This window comes from Typopeltis vanoorti, chromosome 4, assembly GCF_054136105.1.
Source record: "Typopeltis vanoorti isolate ZY-2024b chromosome 4, IOZ_Tvanoo_1.0, whole genome shotgun sequence".
Classification (NCBI taxonomy): domain Eukaryota; kingdom Metazoa; phylum Arthropoda; class Arachnida; order Uropygi; family Thelyphonidae; genus Typopeltis; species Typopeltis vanoorti.
In genome coordinates this window covers 92,387,204-92,407,938 of record NC_143552.1, presented here as the reverse complement: position 1 = coordinate 92,407,938, position 20,735 = coordinate 92,387,204, and the positions used below count along the sequence as shown (strand labels likewise).

General features: G+C 37.6%; 1 protein-coding gene across 1 annotated transcript in view; it reads right to left on the bottom strand.

The window, feature by feature from the left end:
• LOC150107495 (uncharacterized) overlaps positions 1-20,735 on the bottom strand; it is a 1,121,546-nt gene that overhangs the window by 70,821 nt on the left and 1,029,990 nt on the right. The window contains exons 83-84 of the mRNA XM_090392112.1: positions 15,321-15,434; positions 8,013-8,130 (exon numbers count right to left, since the gene is read on the bottom strand). Coding sequence (XP_090248238.1) covers positions 8,013-8,130; positions 15,321-15,434 — 232 coding nt within the window. The remainder of the gene's footprint in view (positions 1-8,012; positions 8,131-15,320; positions 15,435-20,735) is intronic.

Here is a 20,735-nt window from a genome sequence, read left to right as displayed (position 1 = left end):
CTTGTGTTCAGAAATTCTGATATTCGCTGTCCTGCCTGTTTGGCCAAAGTACGACAGTTTACAACTGCAAGGGACCTGTTATACACCAGGTAGGTTTAGAGGAAGTGGTTGGTCTTTGGTGGAGCGGATAAGGGATGCCAATTTTCTGTAAGGCCTGTAACAGGGGGTGAGGTCATGTTATTTTAAAATTTTGGTTATTTTTTCCGAGGTGCCTCAGATGTAGCGAATGGTGATGGATTTAGAGTAATCTTTGTAGTGGGGGGGGCTGTGGTTTGTTGTAGGTTTTAATATTTTTTGGATTTTTTTTTTGGGAGGGGGTGGTAGCCATTGGCTGAGAAAGTGTTAAGGATGTGATCTAGTTCAGTGTTTAGAGCCATGTCATTAAAACAGATTAGTTTAGCCCTGTTGTATAGTGTTTTCACCACTCCATATTGTTGTGAGGGGGGATTTTCTATAAACTGAGAAAACCAAGGTTCCATCAGGCTGGCGGGTGACTAGTGTGGCTAGGAAGGGGAGGCTGTTGTTTTCCTCTTTTTCCAGGGTGAACTTGATTCTGGTGTGTTGATTGTTTAAATGTGTAAGGAAGGAGAGGAGTGTTTCAGAGCCATGTGGCCAAATAGCGAACACATCATCAACGTAGCGAAGCCATATGGTTGGTTTTTGTGGGGCAGAGGCTAAGGCTTTTTCTTCAAAGGTCTCCATAAAGAAATTGGCCAAGGGTGGGGAGAGTGGTGAACCCATGGCTGTCCCCTCTATTTGTTTGTAGAATTTTCCCTGCCAAACGAAATAGCCTGAGTTCATTGTGAACTGAAATAGGGCTGAGATATCGGTAGAAAATTTAGCCTGGATTAGATCTAAAGTTTCATTGAGTGGGACATTTGTGAATAAGGAAGAGATGTCAAAGCTGACCATTATGTCAGTATGTTGTAGTGTAAGGTTTTCTATGCTGGCTTTGAAGTGGGCTGAGTTTTTTTATGTGTGATGGTGTGTTGCCAGTATAGTGTGTGAGCTCTTTGGTCAAATGTTTAGCTAATTTGTATGTGGGGGAATGAATGCCATCCACTATGGGACGTAATGGCACATTTTCTTTATGTATTTTTGGGAGCCTGTAAATACGGGGGTTTATAGAGTTAAACGGCTTTAATCTGTTGGTCGCTTCTACAGGCCAAGAAGTGACTTTCTTGTGGAGCCTGTGAAGTTTTCTGATTTGTGAGTTGGTGGGATTGTAATTGATAGGGAGGTAAGTCGCCCGATCTAATAGAAGAGCATTAAGTTTACCTTTGTAGTCCTTTTCGTTAAGTACTACAGTTGCATTTCCTTTATACGCTTTGGTGATAACTAATTCTTTATTATTCCTCATTTCCTGTAGAGCTTTAAATTCCTTGTTTAAAATTCCTTGTTTAGAAATGCATACGTTGGTTATGCATTTCTAAATCACTTAGGGAATTGAACAACGTAGATCCAATATGTTTAACATATCCAACAAGGAATTTAAAGCTCTACAGGAAATGAGGAATAATAAAGAATTAGTTATCACCAAAGCGGATAAGGGAAATGCAACTGTAGTACTTAACGAAAAGAACTACAAAGGTAAGCTTAATGCTCTTCTATTAGATCGGGCGACTTACCTCCCTATCAATTACAATCCCACCAACTCACAAATCAGAAAACTTCACAGGCTCCTCAACAAAGTCACCTCTTGGCCTGTAGAAGTGACCAACAGATTAAAGCCGTTTAACTCTATAACCCCCCGTATTTACAGACTCCCAAAAATACATAAAGAAAATGTGTCATTACGTCCCATAGTGGATGGCATTCATTCCCCCACATACAAATTAGCTAAACATTTGGCCAAAGAGCTCACACACTATACTGGCAACACACCATCACACATAAAAAAACTCAGCCCACTTCAAAGCCAGCATAGAAAACCTTACACTACAACATACTGACATAATGGTCAGCTTTGACGTCTCCTCCTTATTCACAAATGTCCCACTCAAGGCAACTTTAGAGCTAATCCAAGCTAAATTTTCTCCCGATTTCAGCCCTATTTCAGTTCACAATGAACTCAGGCTATTTCGTTTGGCAGGGAAAATTCTACAAACAAATAGAGGGGACAGCCATGGGTTCACCACTCTCCCCACCCTTGGCCAATTTCTTTATGGAGACCTTTGAAGAAAAAGCCTTAGCCTCTACCCCACAAAAACCAACCATACGGCTTCGCTACGTTGATGATGTGTTCGCTATTTGGCCACATGGCTCTGAAACACTCCTCTCCTTCCTTACACATTTAAACAACACAAAAAACAACTAACCAACACACCAGAATCAAGTTCACCCTGGAAAAAGAGGAAAACAACAGCCTCCCTTTCCTAGCCACACTAGTCACCCGCCAGCCTGATGGAACCTTGGTTTTCTCAGTTTATAGAACCCCCCCCCTCCCTCACAACAATATGGAGTGGTGAAAACACTATACAATAGGGCTAAACTAATCAGTTCTAATGACATGGCCCTAAACACTGAACTAGATCACATCCTCAACACTTTCTCAGCCAATGGCTACCCCCCCCCCCCTCCACAACAAAGATTACTCTAAATCCATCACCATTCCCTATATCCGAGGCACCTCGGAAAAAATAACCAAAATTTTAAAAAAACATGACTTCACCTCCTGTTGCAGGCCTTACAGAAAATAGGCATCCCTTATCCGCTCCACCAAAGACCAACCACTTCCTCTAGACCTACCTGGTGTATAACAGGTCCCTTGCAGTTGTAAACTGTCGTACTTTGGCCAAACAGGCAGGACAGTGAATATCAGAATTTCTGAACACAAGGACTACATCCGATTTCACAAGTACAGCCATTCTGGTCTTGCAGACCATGCTCTGGATATATGCCACAGAATACGGTGGAAGAAAGCTACAGTAATACACCGTAGCAAATACAAATTCGAAAGACTATTTGTGGAATCAGCTTCAGCCCTAAGAAACACTCCAAACCTCAACAAATTTGGTTGTATGCGACTGCCCCAAATTTGGGAGGCATACATCAGCAGAGCTTCAGCCCAATGGCCAAGAACACCTACTTAGCCCGCTAGAGGGCACCATCAGGACTTCTAAGAGAACGATAGCTTCATATCTTCATTCTCGGTTACTGTGTTGTAGTGCCTGTGTGCACGTGCCTTTTTGTAAGTTCCTTTTGAAAATGGGAATGTGACGTTGCCGAAATATCGGAAATATTTATTAAAGTATAATTTAATTTATATTTACGTTGTTCAATTCCCTAAGTGATTTAGAAATGCATAACCAACATATAAGCCTGTCTACGAGAATCAACAACCCTTTATCAACTTAAATATCTCAATCATATTCCTTCCTTATTCACGTAGCTTTTGCAAACTGCATTCCTTTGATCTGTCTTTATCTTCCATATCCCAAAGACAAGTTACCACCTTAGTCGGTCTTCTCTGGACCTTTCTCAATATATCCTCATCACCATGAAAAAGCAGGGGACCAAAGCTGTGCATAATAATCCATTTGAGGCCTGTTCAAGGCCTCAGAATGGATTATTTCTGCATATTAAGGTCCTCTGTATCATTGCAATAATCAGATGTGATGACTTCACAACTTAAGCAGTGTGGTCCCTGAATTTTAGGTCCTTGTCCACCATCACTGCCAGATCTCTCATCTCCTCTATCTCCTTTAAAGTTTCCTCACCAAGTGTAATGTTGCCTTCCATCATTGCTCACCAAATTCAGAACCTTACACTTTGCAACACTGAACTTACAGTTCTATGCCATTGCCCCCACACACACAATCTAGTCAAGTCCTCCTGTAAGGCCACAACATCTGTTTGATTCCTCATCACTCTCCCCAGTTTTGCATCATCTGCAAACAGTTGTATAGCACCAGTAAAACTTATCTCAATATCATTAATATACAAATTAAATAACAATGGTCCCAAAATCCCTGTGGCACACCACTAGTGACCTTCCTCTTCCAGGATAATGCATGCCCCATACAAAACTTGTTGATACCTATCTAAGAGCTATTTGCCAACTCAGTAATCTATTATCCAATCTTAATATCTTTTTTCTTGAAAACCAGATGGCAAAATCTTTGCACATTAATTCACATGTGGCCTAATCAAGGCCTTGTACAGATGAACCATAACTTGTTTACTTCTATATGTCAACATCATCATTTTCATAACCATTGTGTCATCCTCATAATTCTATCCATGCGGCCCCTAAATTTGTGGTCCTTGTTCATCATTATCTCCAGGTCCCTCATCTTCTCCATGTGCAGTACTTATCTACTAAAGAGGTTCATTTTTCTCATTTTTTCTCTTTCAATGTATGCAATGATACTGACTGTATACAATGCATTCCATCTTTGTCTTCCAAATTTCAAAAATTTAGCTTCACAACATTCAACTCTGCATATCATTTGGCAACTTTCAATTGGCAAGACCATTCATTTTTTCACTCATGAAATCTATTCAAATCCTGCCGAACCACATCTGTTCCATTCCTTACAACTTTCCCCAGCTTTGCATCATCTGCATATTCCCATTTAAACCTCTCTCAATATTATTAACATATAAATGAAACAATAATGATCCTAAAACAGATCCCTGTGGCACACTATGAGTGACTTTTCTCTCTCTTGAGAAAACCCTCCCACGTGCAACTTGATGTGCATATCAGACCATCATTATATTATCCAACTAACAATATTTATTTCAGTTGAATTATTAACTCATTACATGGTAGTCTATTAAAGGCATTTGCAAAATCTACTAAATATTCTATATATGCAGTGAGAGCAAATAGCTAAAACATGAGCTCCCATTAACAAACCCTACTATAATCCACAATTCCAGATATTAGCGCTCATCAACCTCTCTAACACCACAACCCTAGATACACAGATCAGCTATAATTTAAAGTCTCGGTAATATTTATTGTAGTTTAGCTAGGTAGTCAGTACCTTCTCTCTTAGAGGTTACAGCAATAAAGCAGTACTGCAAGTTGGCTGTTAGACAGTATACACAGGACTAGAACATGAGGGTAATGCATCAGGAGGCTTCCAGACTAGCTAGCTAATAATCTTGTTGCCTCATATTCTGTGGATTGTGACTGGAGGAAGTCTATACATAATATTATGCACAGGATGTTGTTGAGAATAGACATGGACAGGAGGTGTAGCATACCATGAGTAGAGTCATGTTCACAAGTCATTTATTCCTCCCTCCCACTGCTGCATGTTCTATTCTGTAAGTTTCCAACATCACATTAAAAGGCATCATCAAAAATAAGAATGCCACTCTATTTTAGAAAAAAAATTTCCTACAAATAAAAGTTTAAAAGTCACAAAATATGCAACAAACTCACAAAAAACAAAAATACAATAACAAATCATAAAAAATACAACAAAAAACATTCCATGCAAAACAAAATATCTCTCTTTATGTAAACAATCAAGGAAAATCGCTTCCCACTATATCACAAGCAGCTCAACTGCATGCCACCTCTGATTTTTTGCTAGCAAAATATCAGAAAAATATTCATTAATCTGCATATAAATATCTCCTGGTTTATCCCCCATCTCTCCATTTATGCTCAATATTCATACTCCACAATTAATATCCATCCTATATTGCCTATGCAAGTCATAATACTCATGTGGCATCTACTTGGTATGGAAGACAGCCTGTAAGCTTATCTCTGAAAAGTGAGAAAAAAGTCAACCAGATTATCATTTCACTGCCCTTACATCAATGCTCTCAAAATTAATGGATAATAGACAATCTCATCACTACACAGAGGCCTATAACTAGTGATCACTAATATAGTTTCTGCCACTCATTCCACAACAGATCTCCTGGCCGACCTTACTACTTCTGAACACAAGACATGGAAAGGTTTGGAGAAACTCGTGTTTATGGAGATGACCTTGTATTTCTGGCATTCAAATCAGATTTGGCATAGAAGCCTCCTTTAACCAGCTACCATCAAAACACAGACTGGCTTTATTTCTCCTAAGAAAGGATATAATTTACTTTCCATTACGCTTGATAATATTCAGTTCTAATATGAGTATTTCTGATTATGGCAAAAGTAACCAAGACTAGGAGGCCAGAGTATTATTATGTCTGTTAACTCTCTCTCTCGCTCTGTATATTAATTCTTTTGCCTGTTGTGTGAGATGAAAAAAACCAAAGTTTCAGGAAAGGGGGGGGGGGATGAATCTTGCCACCTCCATATGAGACCAGCTATACTGATCTTCAGTATCCCCAGGTTCTGTGTTTTTCTCACACTTTTTCCTCCTATCTAGTAATGACCTTCTCTCGATACCTTCAAAATCCATAATTCTGTTAATGAGATTTGCTGATCAGGTTTCTCTTCTTGGCCTGTCTTACTGACATTTAGCCTTTCCTGACACAAACACATAGTCTTGGCCTCCAAAAATCTTCATATCTTTTTTCGATTCAAGACACTAGAACTTGTAACATTGTATAAGTTCTAAATCTGTTCAATCTTAGCATACTCACCTGATGTTTAGGATTGTATGCTAGAAGCTTCCCTAACAATGCTTCATGCTCTCCAGAAATTGACAGCCTGCTTAAGAAGATGAAAAGTCTCTCATGGATTCCAATTACTTTCTCATAGATACTGTCCCTTCTATTGGTATTTTCATGGGAGCTTCTCCAACAAACTAGCCATCAGCATTCCTCCACTTAGCACTCTAAGCATGCAAAACATATGCAACTGTTGCTCAACATCTATCCAAAGTTAAACTGTAAAGCTAAACTTTGAATCAACTTCTGATTTTCTTTTTCATTTCATCTATCTCTGTTCTTTGGAACAGTCTTCCTCACTCTTTCCTTCCAAGGATTATGACCTCCAGATGTTCGTGAAACACATCAAAACATTCCTTATTTCCTCCCTCATCACTTGTTTATACATGACACTGGTGTATTATAAGTTTTGCAATCCCTTATGTGTGGTTGAAATATCAGAAATATATATATCATTACTCTTTGTGATCTGAAATTCCTCCATTCACTGGCTGGAGAGCAGATATGCTGTCCACACTTAGCTAACTGAGCCAACTAAACTGTTGAATTAAGGATACTGAACTGTGAGACAGATCAAATCCTCCGCCCCCCCCTTTTTTTTAAAACTGCCATTTCATGTTATACATTTTCATAACAACCCTCTTTATGTGATGCTATTAGGAAGATCCTCACTAATAATTTTCATTTAAAAATAGAAACTGTTCTATTATGAGTAAGCCAATGAAACCTTGGCATGATTACAACAAAATGAAGTGAATTCAATGAAATGACTTCAATGAAACTAATAAAGGACAGCAAACAATCTCCCATGAACTTTTGTTTTTAGAAATTACGATACAGATAAATCAGCAAATAATGGATTGGCCAATGAATGTGAAAAATTAATAATACATTGAATTGCCAGCATGGCTGGCCAAATGGTTAGCATACTTTCTCTTCAACCAACAGGCTATGAATTCGAAATCTGCCATGGACATGAATGTGTGTGATTATCTTTAGGTGGGAGATGAATTTCATTGCTTGATGTGAGACCACTGCCTATTGGAGGTCTGAAAGTGACTTGAAAAGTTCCATGTTTGGTCTTTAGAGCAGGATTCTGGACTATGTAAAAAGTAAAAAACTACATATAGAAAATTAATAAAAAAATAGAAAAAAAAATCCGTACTCTACCCACAGTATGAAATGAACTATAGGTATTCAAATAATTGTTTTTTGTGAGTGGAAGAAGCATAAGAAAAAAAAAACATTTCTTAAGTTGCACAGAGGAAATGTTCTATATAGAGTGAATAAAAAATTATAAGAGTGCCCAGAAGAGAATCATCCAAATTCACTGTATGATTTGTGCAAATTGCATAATTCTTTCATGGACACTGTTTCGAATAATGAGAAATTAAAAAATAATTAATTAAAAAGTCTGCCTCTTTTACCTCGGCATGGATCATTCTTTACTAAGAATTCATCAAGTGCTACCCATCCCCCTCCAACACGAACCATAACTGTACTGCGGAGAATTCGAACTAAACGAAGCTTCTGGGAATCTCCAAACTGCAGAAGAAAATAATAAATAATACATTAATAGACAATATAAAAATACATACAGAAGTCGTTTTAAGTAGTAGCAAATCAACTATATATCTCAGTAGCATTAGACCAACAATGTCCAATTCTATAAGCTAAAAAAAAAATAATTTGTTTTTTCTATGAGTTGAGGACAGGCCACAAATTTTATTAATCATTTATTTAATGTATATAGATAAACTAAAGTTTGGTGTTGTTCTGAATTTTTAATGTTCATCTTCACATCTGAAGCTGTAATGCATTATATCAAAAGGTAAAAGAGGTAAAAAGATTAACAAAATTACTATATATAATTTGGGAGAGTGATCACATGATGCAAAATATAGCATCCAAGGTTCTTAACTTTAGTGGGTGCCAAACACAAGTGCAAGGAAGGTTGTGGGATGAAGGAGATATTGCAGTTCATGTATACTAATACCAGAAGTATTCGAAATCAGAGGGAGGAGACGGTTTTGCCATTGGTTAGAACAACTTAATCAAAAGTTATAGGCGTTAGTGAGATGAGGTTGACAGAGGATGATATGGTTGTAGGAATAAAATGCAAAAGATAGTGTCTTCAGAAAGGACAGAAGGAACAGGATGGGGGTGCCAATGATAACAGAGGAATTAAAGATAAAGATAGCAAAAGTACATCAGGAAGACAGGGATTCAGAGAGCAGTTCATTTGAGGGTGTGAGATAGAGGCAACAACACTAAATATGTAATTGGTTGCTGCCATAATCCAGGGGTAGAAGGGAGAATGAAGATGACATGCATTCGTAAATTAGCATGATGAGTACAAGTCGAGGCATTATTATGGGGGATTTCAACTAGATTGGGAGTAGGAATGGTCACAGGCAAGAAAGGAAATAGAATTTATACAGTTGCTGAGAGATAATTAATCGAGGCAACATGTAATGGAGTGGATATGAGGTTCAAGAGTGCTGGATCTGATCATTGCATCAGAGAACTTAACACTAACAAATCTAGCTATACTGCCTCTGCTTGGAGAAAGGGATGATATAGTCTTGCCTAGAAAGAGAATGCCAGATATACAGAATTTTATGTTAAGAAGATATGTGGAATTACAAAACAGGTGATTATGGCAAGCTGAGGAGTCAGCTTACAGCAGTGCCATGATGTAAACAGTATCTGAATGTAAATCTCAAGTTAGAGTGATAAATCAGGTAGGAGTTACATGTATAAATAGGTACATTAAGCAGAAGTTGCACACGAAGAAAAGGTTGTAGAGAGATTAGAAAGAAAAAGGTGATCAGCATGCCCATGAGTAATATAAGGCATAAGCAAGAAGAGCAACCTGTATGGTAGGAAAGACGAAGCTAGCTGATGAGGTCAAAAAAAAAAAAATCATAAAACTTCTTTCACTATATAGCAAGCAAAAGGAGGAATGACTAAAAAGTGCTCATGGTGGAGAGGTAAAAAACCAAACTAGTTGAATTACTGAGTGAACATTTTGCAGAGGCTTACCATTTAGGTAGTGACATTGCAATGTCAGATGTGACATTCAATGATAGGAGAATAGAGGTTGAAGAAATGGAGGTGCTTAAAATATTGCAGAACCTCAATACAAACACAGCCATGGGACTGGAAGGCATATCGGCACCTGTATTATGAGAATGTGCAAGAGAATTACCAGCTCTAACCATGCTATTTACTTTAAGCCTCAGTACTAGGAAGGTATCAATGGAGTGGAAAGGGAGACAAAATAGTCTCATTGCATAAAGAAGACTCAAAGACAGAAGTAGCAAATTAGTAGGCTAATCAGCAACTCAGGATTGGCAATTAAGATATTGGTGAAAGAGTCTTGCCTTTGCAATTTATTTACTTTTTACAATAAGTTGGATAAGGGAAATAGCTACTCAGTAATATTGCTAGACCTTGCAAAAGCATTTGGCAAGATTCTACACAGAACTCTATTGCATAAATTGGAGCAAATGGAGTCGATATGAATCTGGTGATTTCGTTTAGAGGGTGGACAGATATCACTGAGTGGTTTATAGAGGAGTTGAGTCCAGGAGAAGGCAAGTGATCAGTGGTGTAATACAAGGCTCAGTAATTGATTCTCTGTTGTTTAATTTCTATATCAATGATACAGGAAATTATCTGCCAGAAAATATTCAGCTGTTTGTTGATGATCTAAACTGGAAAGAGTAATGGTGAATGAAGGTGATACAGAGATCCTGTAGGAAGACTTAAATCGACTAGCAGTACCAGTTTAACGTGGCCAGTTGTAAGGTGATGCACTTTGGGAAGAGATTACAAGCTGTGTATTATATTGATGGAAATGAACTGCAAGAAATTGATGAGGCCAGGGACTTGAAATTTAGAGGACATATTGCAAAGGTAACCAAATCAGCACATCCGATTCTGTGGTTGTTGAAGAATACACTAACAAACAGGGACAAAGAGGTTATTGTTCCCCTTATAAGACTTTAATAAGGCTACATCTGGACTACTGCACACAGATCTGGATTGCACAGATACTGTGGGGATGAAAAACTGGCAGAGAGGATCCAGAGGCAAGTGACAAAGATTGTGGCATGTCTATGAAGTGTATTCTTTATGATAATAGATTGACAGTCTGTGGGCTTCAAAAATTAACTGATAGTCAAAAAAGAGCAGACATGATAGAAGCATTTAAGATATTAAAGGGATTTTATAGGTTCTTTCACATAGCAAGAAGTGAAAGAACAAGGATTCACCATTGGAAGTTGTGTAAAAGTATGGTTAGCAAGGGTGTCAGGACTAGATATTTTGTTTAAAGGGTGCTTAATGGGTGGAATGAATTGCCAGAAGTGGTTGTAATTGCTTCATCAGTGAATCAGTTTAAGAAGAGGCATGATAGGTATTCTGTGAATAATAGCTACTTTGTAAATAATGCATCTCCCACGATGAGACTTCTGACTCCATGGAGATGCCTGTGTAATAAAAAAAAAAAAATAATAATAATTAAATATACCAAAATTGGTTTAGCTATTATATAGAAATAGAAATAAAATTAGAATCCTGGCAAAAGCCACAATAACTGCCTTTTTTCCAGAATCTAGACACAATCATTTAACTGTGAAAAGATGGAAAATAATGTTTATTTTTGTATACTTCAATTTTATTTAGATTTGAAAAGTTTTCTCCTACTTTTTTTAATTGCAAAGTCTTTGATCAGATCCTCAAAATTAATCTTACGTAACACATCTGCTTCTATACTTAGTAGAGATAAGGCATTCAACCTGCCTTGTTGCATAGTTGTTCTGATGGGATTTTTAATATACTTCAACTGAGAAAATGAACGCTCAGCTGAGCAATTTGTGACCATTAATGTTAAAAATATACGAAAGGCAATGTCTACATTTGGAAAGGCACACTCAATATTGTCTTTACATTTTTTGTTACACTGAACTTATGGCGCACATATGAGTGAAACTGCTGAGGCTCAGCTGAGAAATCAGTGTTCAAGTCATCTGGGTAAGCATCAATCAGCTTTTGACAACACTGAGAATACCTTTCAATTTCAGTAGATGATGAAGTCACTGAAGTAGCATTATGTGGCACATCACTTAGAAAAGAAAATCTCTCTGATATTTCTTTGTATATCTCTCCTCTTCTTCTCATCTCAGTTTCAAGTTTGTCAACAATTGTGTAAAAGGTAGTGATACAAAATTTATCTCTGGCATTCAGATATACTTCTGGAGCATCTCCGTCATTGGGTACCTTCTTTCTGATACATTTGTGAGTTTGAGCTGCCTTGTGATCAACATCTGGTAGCACTTCCTTTGTAGCTGCTTCATATCTTTCAAATTCATTTTGTAAAGTACACAATTGGTCAGCTAATGATCCATACTGTTTTTAAGTTGACATCCTCATTCGGTAGAACTTGGCTTACTCTATGAAAATTTTGCAAAATCTCATCCCCAAAATTCAACATAAAAACGAATTCTAGCTCTTGCATCTTATTTGCAATATTATCTGCTTCTCTTCTAGTGTCTCCCTTTTGTGACTGATCTTCGGCTATACAGTCTAACGCTTCTAAAATTTGAAGGAAAGATTTCAAAATTGCTGCTGTTGCCATAGCATGTGCCTCCCATCTGGTATCAGAGAAGGATTTTAAGACATTTTCATTTCCAATACAACCTTTAAGAATTGTCCACTGGCTGGTTGAGGCTGAAAAAAAGGTATAGAGCAACCGCACTGTGGAGAAGAAATTAACCGCCTCTTGACAGCAGTCAACAGCACTTCGGCCTACCAAATTTAGTGAATGAGCTGCACAGGTCACATATATAGCAAACTTGTTTGTTTCTAAAATTTTTTGCTGCATCCCCTTATAACGGCCAGACATGTTAGTAGCATTGTCATAAGACTGACCCCTACATTTTGAAAAGTTTAGCTGACAAACTTTACGAAGTACTGCAACACCTGATTTTGCCATTTCCTCACCGGTATGGCTTTTCATTTCCAGAAAGGTTAAAAGCGTTCAATAGGCTGTCCATCTTTTAAGTACCTAAGTACAACACTTAACTGGTCGATATGTGACAGATCTGATGTTGAATCAACTGACAAATTAAAATAACCAGAAGATTTTACTTCATCAACAATAAGCACGTGGACTTTTTGAGCCATCAGTTAATTGAGTTCCTCACAGGTGGCTTTGGACAGAATAAGAAGGATTTCTTTTGCCACAATTTCCATATTTCGCAATGTTATCTGCTAAAAATGGATCAAACTGACTTATGAGCTCAAGCAGCCCTAAAAAGTTCCCTTTTTGCAATGATGCAAATCTTTCTTCTGTTCCTCGAAAAGCCAAGCCACATTCAGCTAATATACAAATAACAGCTATGACACGCCTCAGGACATGTTCCCAGTAATCACATTCTTCCTGAATTTGTTTTTCCAACTGTTGTCCCAATCCTACACCTTGTCTGCGAGTTAAGTATGTTAGCATAGAGTCTCGGTGAGTAGTGCTTTTTTCATGTTGATCGATTACAATAGTATTTTGCCAGTCACTGAACCCTTCTCTTGTAACAAAATGTGAGAAATTTTTAGTAGCAAACAGTTTACAAACAAAACAATAAACTGATCCCGTTGAGAATACAATAACCACTCTCTCTTGTATTTCTCACCATTGGCTTTTGTCCCAACAAAAAGTTTCTGCGAACAGTATCTTACTGGTTTGCCACTACTGAAATGTTGGTGAGACTTGTCAAATGGCCCATTGTGGTGTTGACAGTCACTGGGTCCACAAGCAGTCCAATAAGCCACGTCATCAGCAGAGAAATCAAGCCACAACCCTGGATCTTTTGCTATATTTACTTCATCTTTTGCAGACCGAATCATTTCACCACCATCACCATGGTTCACTAAACTTTCATTTTCAGCAATTATTTCAACCTCAGAATGTTTTGTAAAGCAACTTGCATCAACATTTGCAGTATAGAGATATCAAGAGAATTTACAGACAAAGTGAGGTCATTAGTGAGACATGTACTAGATGAACCTGCTTGTGACACCCTCATCATATTTTGATTTTGAAGTGATCAAAGTGGTATTTGTGTCCACTTCTGATGAAGGAGATTGGTGTATAATGTTGTGGAATTTGTGTGAAGAAATCAGTCAGCTTTGCAGTCTTGGAATCCAATTCCAAAGTCTCCTCTTGTTTCTTTTTTGATAGTTTTCGCTTTTGTGCACCACTTAACTGAACACGTTTCATCTTGGTTCTTGGGATTTGTTAAATACAGAAATAAAAAGATTATTTTGTTGAATATTAGGTGGCAATCAACGCAGTTACACATATCACAGGCAAAATCATATGAACAATTTAATTTTTGGTTTACAGCTGAATCTTGTGCTTTCGTGCTTTAATTAACTCTTATTTTACCGGAGTTGCACTTCTGCGACAGCTAGGCCTTTTATCGGAGGTGCGTTTCTGAGACAATCACATGATTTGTTTTATATTTACTTCTGGAGCCTTTTATAAGACCAAATTTATTAAAACAAGACCTAAAACAGACAGGAAAATAAAAAATAAAATGGTTATGTTAATTATAAAAAATTACCTCATTTGATGCAATAGTAGTGCCAGAAAGCGTTGTGAGCGATAATATGATGTAAACCAACCGTCATGCACGTGGTTAGTTTTATTAGGCCTTCTGCACGTCATTATTTATTGAAACAAAGTAGGTAATAGTAAGAAAAGATAAAAACAATGAAAAGCTAATTAAAAGTTAATTTAAATTAAATTCATCATCTAACTAAAGCAGAAATTCTGTGGTGCCCCCTTTCCATGATGCCCTAAGCACGTGCTTATTTTGCTTAATGGTTAATCCAACCCTGCACATACCTGTGCTTGAATCAAGCCAACTTGCTAGCTGACCTTCTGTACTGATTATGTTTTGCTGTTAAACCAAAAATCTGTCTTCATGCTCCATGGTAGAGTGAGGATAACCTCTTAGCAAAGATCTAGAACATTCAACTGGTTTGAAATGGTGCCCAGAGCCTGGATACAATGCCATGTGAGATTCCAAACTCTCTGGCAGTATCAGTAATTCTACAGCCTTCTTTAAGTTTTCCAATAATTCTTCCTCCACATTAAATTATCTAGATGATGTCTTTGAGGTATTATAAGACATCCAAGTTTGTAACTTTATTCCTTCACAAAAAGGACTTGCTTCAAACACAATTTTCTTAGTGCAGTCTTTTGCTTTTTAACCTGTTGAGTGCTACTATGTGACCCCTTTGTGCAGGATTCAAAATCTGATTGTATACCCACTCTCAAAATCATCAGTTATACAAATTTCCAATTTCTCTGAATTTGTGGTTCTAATCTTCAGAAATAATGTATGTCCGGTTTTGGACACAGTGCATCTAGAGATATAAACAAGCTTACAAATATGAAGATATAGGTAGTGGATTTGGTTGTTGCAGACTGACCAGTCTTCACTGAAGTTTTGCTCAACATTGTAGAGGCTGCAGAGTACTATCAGCATGTTAGACTTTTGAGGTTTAACACAAAGAAATCTGTGTTAAACCACAGTGATCCAGTGTACATAAAACTATGCAATTTCAAATAATTATTAGTACTGTTCATTAATAGCAATGAACAGCAGTACAATATTTAAGTTAAAAATCAGTTGTTTTTTTAAATTTAAATAAAACTAAAAACTTACTCTATATTTGCCTTCCCCAACTTGATAAACTTTGAAACGATGAACACAGGTACATTTTGCAACTTGCCGTTGAACTTCATCTTGGATTTTCTCAGCTTCAGTCTTTGGCCCACCCTAAAAATTATGGGGAAAAACAGTTTGAGGTAATTTTTTAAATAATTTACTAGATTATTCTTCATAATTTGAGAAATTTTGTTCATTATAATAATTTTTCATGATAAGAGATTTTTTAAATAATAAAAATGGAACTCTGAAGAGTAAGTTGATACTATTACAAGAGAAGGTTTGATTGTTTGGTTCTCGGTCAATTCATCACAGAAAATTCATCGAATGGACAATTCATCGCGGAAAATTCATTGCAGGGAAAATTCACCACAGAAAAATTCATCGCACAAACCATTGATCGCTGATAAAGTTATTCGCTAGAAAACTGAAATGAATTGCATTGATACTGATATATAAAAAGTAAATGCAGTGCAAGATAAATTTCACAAAATATAATTTTATTTTGTATCTATGTATTAGTCTGCATGATTAGCTGAGTGGCTGGTTGCTTCACAACCATATGCCTGGGAAAGGAGTGTCCTGGGTTCAATTCCCATCGGTGACGTGAGAAGTGTACACCCTCTGTCCAAAAAGAAACCGAACTTTTCGAAAATAGAAGAAACTGGTGGTGCTACCTGTTGTATCTTTTTGTTGTCGAAAACGGCAACCTTCATTAGTGTTGTGTCAACTGTTTATGACATTTGTTTCATTAGAAGCCGAGTTATAGTGCCAAGAGTGACAGTGTGTTTTGACAAATGGTCGGAAAATGAGTTTCAAACAGAGAGCTGCGATTGACTTTTGTGTTAAACTTGGTAAAAATTTTACCGAAACGCATCAAATGCTTCAAAAAGCATACGGTGATGAATGCTTTTCCCGTACTTGAGTTTACGAGTGGTTTAAGCGATTTCAAAGTGGTTGTGAGATGCTTGAGAACGACGAAAAGCCGGGCCATCCAAAAACTGGACCGAGCGACGTTAACATCTAAAAAGTGCGCGATTTCATCAAAGAAAACCCAAAATCGTCTGTGAGATTGATTGAAGATGAATTGGGGATTCCAAAATCAACTGTGCACAACATTTTGACCAAGAGTTTGGGCCTTCGTAAATTGAATTCGCGATTTGTTCTCCACAAGTTGACCGACTACCAAAAACTGTATCGAATTGAACACTGCAAGGACCTCATTAAAACTACTCGTAAGGACTCAAACTTCCTTGAAACGATCATTACTGGTGACAAAACGTGGTGCTTTGAGTATGAGCCCAAAACAAAGTGGCAGAGTGCTAAGTGGAGACCACCAGAAGAGGGGCATCCAAAAAAACGTCACTTGGAGAAATCAAAAGATAATGCTGATTTGTTTCTACAATTCCAAGGGCATTATCCAAAAAGAATTCATTCTGCCTGGCCAAATGGTCAATGTTGAGTTTTATCTCGAAGTTCTGAAGTGACTGATAGCAGGAATTCGTCGCGTACGGCATGAATATTGTGACGACCAACCACTGTCACTCTTGGCACTATAACTCGGATTCTAATGAAACAAATGTCATAAACAGTTGACACAACACTAATGAAGGTGGCCACTTTCGACAACAAAAAGATACAACAGGTGGTGCCACTAGTTTCTTCTATTTTCGAAAAGTTCGGTATCTTTTTGGACAGAGGGTGTAGGATCTTTCTCAGACATAGCCAAGTTAGCTGGTCTTGAGCGAGGACTACAGGGTTTTTCTCCCCAGTTTATGTGGGGTTTCCCCTACCACAAACAAACAGCAAACTCAGCCCTGAGAAGATAATGCTTCTACAGACATAGGATACACTGGGAGGCCTAGGGCCAACCACCTTATCCTCGTATAATGGTTGCGGTTATAATTTTGTAAATATTAATATTCCATCAACAGAATCTGTAGTATCAAAGTAAGAAAGAATATTTAAACTATTTTAAGATGAAACAGAAATAAGGAAACTCACCAATCAATAAAATATTACTTTCACTGTATAAGAATAAAAAATAGTATGAAAATCTAAATAAATGATACATAGATCTTTCCCTCTTTTACCTTTACGGTGTCCAGCATTTCTATTCCTTATAACCATACCCGTTATATGAGAATAAGGTGGTTGGCCTATGCCTCCCAATGTATCCTATGTCTGTAGAAGCATTATGTTCGCAAGGCCAGTTTGCCTGCTTGTGGGAAGAAAAATCCCAATAAACTGAAAAAAACCCTGCAGTCCTCAGCCAAGACCAGTTAACTTGGCTATTTCTGAGAAAGATCCTAAGCTTCTCATGTCAGTGACGGAAATCAAACCCAGGACACTCCTTTCCCAGGCATATGGTTGTGAAGTAACCAGCCACTCGGCTAACCACGCGGACTAATACATAGATACAAAATAAAACTATATTTTGTGACATTTATCTTGCACTGCATTTACTTTTCATATATCTGTATCAATGCAATATCATTTAAATTTTCTAGTGAATATTTCAGCGATCAATAGTTCACGCAATGAATTTTTCTGTGATGAATTGTCCCATGATAAATTGTCCAAAGATGATTTGTTTGATGCAAGGATGGCTGTGGTCATACTGAACCAAAAAATTTATATAAAATGTAAATAAAAAACAACAATGAATTAAAAGGGAATAGGGAATATACAAAAAACAACACAGCCTAAATAGAAATAGCATAACAGCTCTATATTAATTGTGCTTAAAAATTTATAAACAAGAGAAACATCTTTTGAGTCTCATAAAATATGCCTGGGAGTATAGGGCTCAGACAGATTGCGAATGTGGCTAAATTAAATAATGCGGTGCTCGTTATGAGAGCCATCAGTTAAAATATAAAATGACTGATGGTGAGGCTGGCATTATAAAACTTAAACAGAGCCATGTTATCACCCTTTAACAGGAATGAGTGTGAGAGATGACAATATCCATTGTGAAGCTGACAACTTCCTCTAATGGAACCTTGTGCAAACTAGACTGCCATAATTTAATTCCAAGCTTAATTTGGAAGAGTTTATTAACAATCTCTTTGTTCCAAGATGATTGTCATTGGAATAGAAGTTTGCCTGATAATATATTGTTCATTCATTCATTCATTTCGTATGGTGATTCAACGGCCGTGAGCCCCTTTTACGGGGAGGTACAGCACCACCTCAATCCCCATGGTTTGCATGCTTGCTTGCAGGATGAAAATCCCCAGATAAAGGGGGAAAAACCCTGCTGTCCACACCCAAGACAGGCCAACTTGGCTATGGCTGAAAAAGATCCTTAGGCTCCTCACGTCGTTGACAGGAATCGAACCTAGGACATTCCTTCCCCAGGCATGCAAAGCGCATAGACACTAGGCTAACTGAGCAGACAATATACTGTTAATAACATCAGAGGAACTGTGTCTTTCAGTAGAATAGTATATCTAATATGATCTTATTGTAGGTCAGGGAATGTGGAGAGCACTGACTGTGAAATGTTAGACAAACTAGTTGGGAAAGTAAAAGGAATGTGATTCTAATGAGAGATTTTAATTACAGGAATATGGATTGGAAAGAAGAGATAGTATTAGATAAGAATGAGAGTGAATTTTTTGAGTTTCTACAGGATAACTATCTTAAGCAGCATCTGATGGAAGAAATACAAGGTTTTCGGGTGTTGGATTTAGTGATATCCTTATAGCATGTGATTGTGAACGAGGTATCAACACTGCCACCTGTTGGTGAAAGTGATTATGAGCTATTGGTTTGGAAGGTAGTCAGACAGGAAGAGGTGATTATCAAGAAGATATATATACAGGGTGTTCGGGATAAATTTGACATATTTATAATTAATTATATTTTTCCGTAATTTACATGTATTAACACACACTTCTCTTCATTTAAAAGTTTGGACCCTTCTTCATTCATATACAAGATGTCAGAAAGGATGGATAGCTGGAACCCACCTGAATCATGGAAGAGAATAACTTGTATCATGATGATTCGTGCCCGCCATCAAAATAAGGATATTACGACTGCTGCCCAATGCTCCCTGAATACAGTAAAAACAATCAGGCATGAACTAGAGACTTGCAATGGTGACTACGAGGATGTAGCAAGAAGAAAGATCCCTAGCAGACGATCTGATTGCGTTCGTACAGCAGAATTCCTCGCAAATCTGCAGGAACAGGTGTTGAAGAACCCTGGCATTGGAATTCGGGCTTTGTTCGTGGAGTTGCTAACTGTAGTCAAGCCCTGGATAACAAGGGTAGCCAATGGTAGGCCGTATGTATGGCAGCAGGATTCGGCCCCTTGCCACACCTCTGGGAAAAGTCAAAAATGGTTGTCTGAAAATTTCTACGACTTCACCAGTCCAAATGTTTGGCCTCCAAACTCCCCAGACCTTAACCTCATGGATTATTTTGTATGGGGCGCAGTTGAAAAAGACACCAATCGCACTTCCAGTAATACAAAAGGCCAGTTAATGGATAAAATTAAAACAGTTTTTGCGGCCCTTCCCAGGGAGACTGTAGCATCAGCTTGTTCGAGGTTCCGAAGCAGAATTGAAGCTGTGATCGATGCTAATGGTGGTTATTTTGAGTAAATCTTGTTGATAGTATTGTAATTAACTCTGCCTGTAATGTTTTTTTGTCAATTCATTAAATTTAATAGATACAAAGAAGATTTTCTTTTTCCTTACGAAACTGTCAAATTTATCCCGAACACCCTGTATGTGAAACTATAAGGTGGGTGATTACGAGAAGCTCCATAGTCATCGAGTATCAATATTGGGTTGATGGTTTGAAAAGACGTTGACAATGCATGGGAAATGATAAGGCATTATCTGATGCAAGCAATGTATAGTTGCATACCAAGTGTTAAGCAAATAAATAAAGTAGGAGTGAGATGGATGAACAGTGAAATCAAGAAAGAAGTGTGGCAAAAGAAGTTGTTATGGAGGAGGTACGAGAGAGAGAGAGAGTTTGTAGCAAACGAGCAGGTGCATAAAGAACATAAACTGCAAGCCAGAAAAGTGACAAGTATGGTTTAAAAAGAAAAAAGTAGAATATGAGAGGAGATTGGCCACTCAGGTCAAAGCTAATCCAAGAGAATTTTTCTGCTATGTGGCAAAGCAAGAGGAAAAATAATTATGGCAGGTTGATACTAGTGACTAGTTATGGTAGCGTAACCATAGCAAAGGATATAGTGGAACTGTTTAACAAACACCTCACCAGTGTATGTTGTAATGGTATGAATGATGCTGTGCAAAATGTAGCAGGGAGGCAAGAATTAGGAGAATTAAAGGTAAAAGAATCAGAGGTGTATCAAGTGTAGCTTGGGCTAGACGTTAATAACACTGTGGATGTATGGATGACATATCACTACATATTTTTAAAGAAT